Here is an 8,829-nt window from a genome sequence, read left to right on the forward strand (position 1 = left end):
CAAATTAAGAGCAGACAAGCTGGACGTCACATTCATAAGAAAATCAATCAATCATCAAAACATAAAATGACATCCAATATGAAAGGCTATCGTGTAGTCAGGAACTTAAAGACATTTACTCTAAGATCTATAAGAAGGAAGTGTGTATTAGCCGCGTTCCTGCATTCTTATTTCAAATTCAATATTGTTCTTATGTGTCAAATTGAAATTACTGAAAGGCTACTTGTTTCTGCTTGCTAAAGATATAACAAATGATTGCATAATCAAGTTAATGTCATATCCAACACTAAATTGGAAGATTAACTCGTGCATCCGCAGAAATAAATGCAAACAGAAAATTAAGGCGAAAAGAGATGATATGTCTTCTGGATTTTCATCGCTAGCATCTTGATTCACACCTCTGTACAGTACCTACAGCTACTGCTGGTTCTTCTGCTTCTTTCAGTGGTGAGTTGAGAAGAAAGAGGTAAACAGTGAGGAATTTTTTAAGCATCAAAAATTAATACCGAGAGAGAGAAAGAAAGTCTTTTTTTTTTATCGCTGGCATCAGTATAGAAAGTAGTTGGGGGTTCGGTAACGGTTAGTTTTGGATAACGTTACAGTCCCTTTTTGTCTTCTCTTCTAGGGACGGAACCAGACATTGGCTACGATTTGCACATTTATGTGGATTAGCCCCGGTTCTAAAAGGACACTACTCCCTCTAAGTGATAATTTTACGTAAGCAAAAAGTAAAAAGTGAAGTATGTTGAAATTCAGTTGAATTATAAGTTGAATCAGCCTGCCTATGTGAGACTGTGAGAGTGAATTACTGTAGCAAGCCAACAAATGATATAGTGGAACTGCAACTGCAATAATGGGGGACTAAGACTGTATGTGAATTATTGATAAAGAACTATATTGGAAGGAAAACAACAGTTTAAAAAGAATAATATTGTTGATAAAGAACTATATAATCCCCTAAAAACAAAAAGATCTACAAGTTCGGCAACTTATGAAATATATGATCAAGCCGAACAAAGTTCAAACGTAGTACCAAATCTAGCTTTTCTAGCTTCTCATGGTGGTGCCTAAAAAATAAGTTTCTAAAGGCTTCAAGAAATTACAGATGAGCACCTTTACGGGTTGCTCGACTAATGACATTTGGTGTTTTCACCAAATGACCTAAAAGATAATCTATCCTTCTTATCTGATCCAAATTTAAAAGTTGGGGTTGTCGTACTGTCACCACTAGGACTAGCAGAGCTTGTAGACGGAAATGAGAAAACAATTGAATCTTCAGTCTTTTGGGAACGAAAACTGTATGAAGGCGCACCTACTGCATTTGCTGTTGATTTGTCTGAAGGAGCGCTTGTGTTTTCTTGTGGCCGAGGCAGACCACTAGCTGACGGAAATGGCAGGATCGAAGGAGTAGGAGGTTCAGAGATATTACCAGATGACGAAGCAGATACAGGAAAGGTAAAACCAGAACCGTTATCGAAACGTTTAGGATCACGCTTGGTAATTGAAATGGTGCTTAATGCAGGCTTGTCTCTTCCATAAGTGTGTGGTGTCGGAGGTTTCCTATGAGCATCCGGTTTAAACAAACCCACTGATGGTGTTGCTGCTTTAACACCAATGTGACCACCAAAACCAAAACCATTCGTGCTAGAACTTGAGTTAGTAGCTGACGTGTTTGCCTTTGCTTCATTGGTAGTAGGTACAACAACTTTTTTCTGCACAGGCTGAGCTTCAAATGGAGAGCTATTTGCCACCTCTTTGCCTTTAGAAGAGTATTGCAACGTGACGGGGCTATTCTGTGCATCAGAGCCTTCAACAACATGTGGTTGTTCGTATGTCAGCCCATTCAGAACGCCAGTGTCAGAAGAAGACTGAGGTTTCCTCCAAGAACTGGCCATCTTTAACTCGTTAACTTTCTTTTGGGGAGTTGGGATAGCTCTATCAAGGTGCTCCAATATTCTTCTAGCCACATCTGAAGACTGAGGATGAACAGGTGAAATGCCAACACTGCTTGGTGGTATATTATTCGCCATCTGGAAATCTATATCAGCATTTGTTGATGGTCCTATTTCATAATTCTGATTATTGATGCGCAAGATATTCATGGAAGCATCTGAACTTTCAAACCTATTAAGACTAGTTCCTCGACAAGGAGTCGTTTCAACAGAATTACGACGTGTCCTACGAATGGGTCCTAGTGATCCAAAGCCTTTATCTGGAGAACTCGTTTTCCTGGTCACCTATCAACGGTACCAAAACAAAACTATCAGATGAAATCAGAGTTAAGCCAGGAGAAATTAACTCTTTTATGAGATGAATAACTAGCAAAAAACCCAGTTAATTATGTTGAGCCGTCATGATTTAGAAAAATAAACTAAAGGTTCGAGCATATTTTACCGCATGTGAACAATTTTATTCAGCTTAGTGATAGGTAAAATCAAGAAAAGCCACATTAAGATTTTCACTTTTCAGGTGAGAAAATGGCACTTAAAGAGTAATGGGAGCTTGCATTCTACCTCTCAAGCCAATAAAAGACTATAATTAAGCCAAGCATCCTGCCGTGCTCTATGAAGATTGAAGAGTCAACAACTAAGCCTTAGTACAACTTAACCCTTCACTGTCCCAAGCTAGCAAAGTATTTCAGGCTTCCTACATTAACCAGCTTTAACTCCATCTTCACTAATATTGTAACAAAAAGATGGACTTCCCATTTTAATACATCACCTTCATGAGATGCCATCCTATTCTACACATTATCTATACCCAAAACAATGTAGAAGGTACAACTAGTCTAACTACAATCTCGAAAAAAAGATGATGAAGAACGATATCTAGGTAAGAAAAAATGCATGCTCCAAGGCATAGTTATAAAATATCAATATTCATATTTATGTATTGTTAGTATGAGATTCACCTGACTGTAACCAAAATTTGGAGTATGAGACTGCTTCCACTGATTCGGCATAGTGTTAATACCTCTGTCTCCACCACTTAGCAACTGATTATCAAACACGGAATTCAAGGAAATTTGTCATCCAGGATACCGAAAGTACGCCTTGTAGGAATAAAAACTAAACCAATAGTACCTTAGAAGTTGATCTTAAATGAGTAGGCCTGGAATAAGGGGTTCGCGCCAAATTATGGAGCCCAATTCTGCGATTTTGTGTTTGTGGGGTTTGATAAGCCTGCTGATTCTGCACAATGGCTCCAGGCCAGCACACTGACGGCTTAGGTAGCGGTGATGGTATGGATAATTTTGACGAAAACCTATCAGTTATAGGGGTTCTTTCAAGTACACTTTGAGAATTAAGCCCTGATTTTGATGTGCAGCCTCCCATGTAAGCTTTTGCAATATCTATTGGTGAGGCACCAACCTGATCTCGTATCTAGAAATTGGATTGCGGATTAAATATTGTGTTTGGCATTCAATGAAACGCAAAATATTGCCCATGGAATCTAATCATTCTGAAGACCAATTTACTTACAGATGATTGAGGATGAGGGGCTGGGCTAGCTTCTCTTTTTCCTTCATGCAGGTTTTCCTGGGCCAGCACCCCATCAGTAGTCTCTTTCTTGATAGCAGTATTTGAAGTATTTGTTGACTGTTCATCGACATGAGAAGATCTTGAATGCAATAACTTTGTCAAGCGATCATATTCATGTCTGCATTGATGTAATTTTCTTGTTAGATAGTAAAATGTAATTAAGTATTAACTATGCAAAAAATAATCCTGTTGAAAAGATTTCCAATGCACTTTCAAATTTCATAGCGACAAAAGAAAAATCTATAAAAACACCATACCACTCAGACGATGATGAAAGGTACTCGCACCATAACATAGAAATTGGGATAAGAGAATTCACAACCCCAAACTTGCCTGGAAAAAGTTGCTTCTTTTAGCTTCTTTTCAATGTCAGAAAAGCTACTGCCATCAGATGAGCTACCTAATTTGTTTCCAGCACTTGGATCATCATCAGAGCCAGATTTCGGTCTGTCAGCTTCTGCAGGACTTCCCTCTCCTTCCAGAGATCCAGATATCTAAATTGCATGACAATTATGACCAAGATTATAAGCACAAAAAAGGATGTGATATATGCATAACGACAAATTGACTCCACAGAACACATCAACTTTTGCTATTCCACTAAGAAAGCGAAAAGAGAAAACCAGATTCCCCGATAGCATCTACTTTGATGCAAATGCATCGACAATGGCACCTACAATTCAACACCAAATTAAGAGCAGACGAGCAGTAATGGACGTCACATTCACAAGAAAATCAACCAGTCATCGAAAGATAAAATGACACTCAAATGTCACAAACAAGTTGAAAACTAACAACAGAACTCTGAAGTATTCACTGCGATAAAAACGGAGATCTAACTGTTGATATCAGCCACATGCCTTCATTCTTATTTCAAATTCAATAATGTTATTTTGTGTCAAATTGAAATTACTGAAAGGCTACTTGTTTCTGCTTGCTAAAGATATAAAAAATGAGTCCATAATCAAGTTAATGTCATATTCAACAACAATAGATTGGAAGATTAACTCGCAGAAAGTCTAAGTCTACCGATATAAAAGCAAACAAAAATTACTAGTAAACAAAAATACGAGGCAAAAAGGAATAACTTACATTGGATATGTCTTCTGGAATTTCATCGCTAGCATCTTGATTCACCTCTGTACCTACAACAAGCATGTGCCATTCTCATTACAAATAATATATAAGCAAAAATAGACAGCAGAATTCAAAACAACATTCTCACAAACACAAGAGAAGTATTAATTACACCATACTTCTAGAGGTTAATAAGATCCTAACTTGAAGATTAGGAATTAAACAAAAATCCGTCTAATTTCAGAATAAGCATCTTTCTGAAACCCTAACTAAACATTTATAAGACAATGATAAGCAAACGAGAAAGAAATTGAAATCAAAACAAAACCCTAATACTCGAAAAAAATTGAGATGGAGACGAACCAGAGTGATAATCATGTTCAGAAGAACCAAATAGAACATTTGAGACAGAAGAAGGTAAGATTCTAGTAACGCCTCCAGTAATAATACGAGTAGCTGGATCAACAATTTTTGATAACCATCCACCACCATTTTTCCTTGCTAGGGCTTGTTGAGGAGGACGAGCATATGGTGTTGATTGAAGTTTTCGTAATGGTGGTTTTCTTAATTTGCCTCCAACTCCTCCTCCACCGTAAAACCCTTTTGATGTTGTTGCTTCTTCTTTCTCCATTGAAATCACATTCAATCTCTCTTCTTCTCGCATATTGATTTTGGGGAGAAGTTTCAGTGATTTCGAAGTTTAGAATCAGAGGGGTTTTACTAATGAAACCCTAACTAATTTTGAATTGAATGTGTTTTTGAGTTTTAACTGTCGAACTCGAGGGGTTTCATCTGGTTCTAGATGGAGTCCACTGATCGTACCAACTTATATACCCCAGAATATGCCCCAGCACGAGTCAGTTCAGAGCATTTCACAATCGTGGGCATCGCTGCCCAAAAAAAAAAGAAACAAAAATACCAGGGGCCGAAGTGCTTTAAATGTAGCTTGTGGCATAAAAGCAGTGAAGCTTGTTCCTCGGATCATTCTTAGTTAAGAACACCGAAAATATCGTTCTCGTTTTTTTTACTTTCGAAAACTGAAAATTTAGCAAAAATGTTGTTAGGAAACAGGTACACCAGACATGTTTTCTTACGTTTTCGGTTTTTTAAAAGTTTAAAAAACCATATGTCATCTTTTAGTCGAGACAAAAGCTCCTCGGTCACGGATGGACTTGTTTTTCAAAAATTCTCAATTCCATTATTGGTTTATTGTGCCTTTCGTGGGAATAGCTAAAGGGCTAGCAATAGCTTGGTACAATAATATAGAGTTGAGATTAATCTCTTCAAGATATAATGTATGTCATTTTGAATTAAAATTAGGAGACATAAAAATTCCGACCACTTGTGTTTATGGAGTTGTTGATGCTAACGATAAATAGAACAATGGACTTATATATCAGAGTTAGCTAAACTAATAAACAAACCATGGATTATAATTGGTGATTTAAATGTAGCATTAGATCCAGCGGAAAAACAAGGAGGTAATCAGACGAGCTCCGACAGTAAATTCTTCATTGTTCAAACAATCGACACACTGGCATTACAAGATGCGGGATATGATAGAACTCCGTTCAAATGGTCAAACAACAGAGAAGAAGATGCGAACATATGCGAAAGAATCGACAGAGCCCTAGTATCCTACTTATGGGCTCAGAGCTTCTCAGACACTAAGGTAACCCATCTTCCCAGAGTTGACTCGGATCACACACCTATTTTATTTGATTCCAACCCCGAAATTCAAAGAATCCAAAAACCTTTTAGATGTATTAGATCTTGGCTATCTCACCCAACCTTACCTTCAGTTTTCGAAGCTTCTTGGAAATTACATGCCAGCAATTCCTCAGAAAAATCTCTCGGTGAACCTTCAGCTTTTATCCTCGGACTCAGCCCAGTGGAATATGTCTTTGGAAACATTCATAAAAACATCAAGAACCTAAACAATAAAATAGAAAGTATCCATAGGTCGGGAGATATTGCTAATAACATAGCAAGGCTAAAACATCTTCAAGATTAATTAGGAAAATGGTACAAAATCAAAAATGATTACTACCATCAACTTTTTAGAGACAAACTTTTCAAAGAATATGATCAAAATACCGAGTATTTCCATGTTGCAGCCTCCACTAGAAAAAGAAACAACTCCATTTCATCCCTTAGAGAACTATCTGGGCTTTGGATATCTGATAGGGACCAAATCAACGCTCTTTTAATAAATCATTTCACACAAATAGGAACATCCCAATGCAGCAACGATGATGTCGATCTATCTGAATTAATAAAACCTTGCATTTTGGAGGAAGGAAACTTATCTCTCCTAGGTGTTCCGCCAAAAGAGGAAATTTGGCTCACATCTATCTAATATGAATCAAGGGGGAGCTCCGGGCCAAGATGGGTTTTAACCAGGCTTTCTCAAAACGAACTGGGAAACTCTTGGGTCAGACATTATTCTTAAAGTCCAGAGTTTATATAAAAATGATATTCTCAACAAGGATTTAAACTATTCTTTCATTACGTTGGTTCCGAAAATTTCCACTCCTCAAACTCCGGGTGATTTTAGACCTATAAGCTTAAGCAATATCACTTATAAATTAATTTCAAAAATCCTAGCGAATAGGTTAATACCCAACAATCGGCCTTTCTCCATAAATTAATCTCTTCTAGTAAACTAATACCATTATTCTCTATAAATTAATCTCTACCGACCAATTGGCCTTTCTCCATGTGAGACATATCACTGACAACATAATCATCGCTCATGAGCTTATCCATTCGGTGAAAATTTCAAAAGCCAAAAAAAGGTTATTTAGCTTTAAAGCTATATTTATCAAAATTCTTTGACAGAGTTGAGCAGAATTTCATCAAAAAAGTCCTATATGCTTTTGGATTTGATGAAAAATGGATAAATTTTACTTTGTAGGGTATATCAATAACATCATATTATACTATTTTCAATTGAGCTCCTGGACCCAAATTCAATACCTCTAGAGGCCTAAGACAGGGTGATCTTATTTCCCCGTACCTATTCCTTATATGCATGGAAATACTCTCTAGGCTTCTAGATAAAGTAGTGAAAGAAAAAAAAATCTGGTCTACAAATCAACAAAAATGCTCCAAACATTTCATACCTCATATTTGCAGATGATTGCTTCTTATTCACCAGAACGGATCTTAGGAACGCTAAAAATATGTTAGAAAACCTTTCTTATTTTGAAAATATAACAGGTCAAATGGTCAATCTACAAAAATCCAGTGTATATTTTAGCCCCAGCATATACCCCAAACACGGAAAAATAATAGAAAAAATCCTTAAAGTCCCGCTGATGACTAAAAAGGATAAGTATCTAGGTACACCACCACCACCACCACCCCCTCTTTTTTTACAAGAATAGAAAAGTAAACTTTGAACCCCTCCTTCAAAAATATTATTCCACACTACAAGGCTGGAAATCTAAACTCTTATCCCAAGCAGGTATGAGATTTCTGATAAAATCCATTATTCAAGCTTACCCAACTTACCAAATGTAAGTCATGGCTCACACCAAAGAAACTCTAGATCAACTAGACTGAATTCAAAGAAACTTTTGGCGGAAAAAAGACGGGCAAAAAAGACAGGGGGGTTTATAAAAGCTTGGAAAGGCTTTTGCAAGCCTACATCCCAAGGAGGTCTGGGAATAAAAAATCCCCACCACTTCAACCTAGCGCTACTTACAAATCTTGCCAATAGACTCATCACTGAAAAAGATCAACTATGGACTCAACTACTTAAAGTCAAATATTTCTTAAACTCTCGTCCTTTAGAAGCCTATAGAACCTCTAATTTATTTTGGATCTGGAGGAGCATTCAAAGAGGATTAGAACTTATCAAAGGTAATTTCGTCTGGAAAATCAAAAATTGAGCATCCATAAAAATCTGGGAGGACCAGTGGATCCCTAACGGAGATACGGTGCAAATTCTTCCTAATGTTCAAGATTCGACCCCTGTGATGGTTCAAGAACTCATAACCAAAGAAAACGATTGGAATCAGGAAAAATTGACTAAAAATTTTCAACCAAAGGATATAGAAAAAAAAATTTCAAGCAATAAACCCAAGGAGACAAGAACAAGACATAATCAGATAGAAGCATCATCGTTCAGGGAAATTTTCGGCGAAGAATATATACAATTATCTAGTTAAATAAGATCAAGATAATGAAAACCCATTAGACTTTC

At 36.9% G+C, this 8,829-nt stretch overlaps 1 protein-coding gene across 2 annotated transcripts; it reads right to left on the reverse strand.

Moving 5' to 3' along the window:
* Positions 1-868: 868 nt before the first annotated feature.
* LOC113282816 (nuclear pore complex protein NUP1-like) lies at positions 869-5,486 on the reverse strand. Of its 2 annotated transcripts, none has more exons than XM_026531919.1 (7): positions 4,983-5,486; positions 4,635-4,681; positions 3,876-4,036; positions 3,483-3,660; positions 3,084-3,383; positions 2,912-2,995; positions 869-2,237 (listed from the first exon to the last, which is right to left on the reverse strand). In XM_026531919.1, exons 1-7 carry the CDS (start codon positions 5,281-5,283, stop codon positions 1,131-1,133), a joined length of 2,178 nt encoding a protein of 725 aa, XP_026387704.1. In that variant the 5' UTR covers positions 5,284-5,486; the 3' UTR covers positions 869-1,130. The 2 variants fall into 2 exon arrangements, with proteins under 2 accessions (XP_026387704.1, XP_026387703.1); XM_026531918.1 differs by having other exon boundaries at positions 4,635-4,687; positions 4,983-5,485.
* Positions 5,487-8,829: the final 3,343 nt, after the last annotated feature.

The sequence above is a fragment of the Papaver somniferum genome, chromosome 5, assembly GCF_003573695.1.
Source record: "Papaver somniferum cultivar HN1 chromosome 5, ASM357369v1, whole genome shotgun sequence".
In the NCBI taxonomy this organism is placed as follows: Eukaryota; Viridiplantae; Streptophyta; class Magnoliopsida; order Ranunculales; family Papaveraceae; genus Papaver; species Papaver somniferum.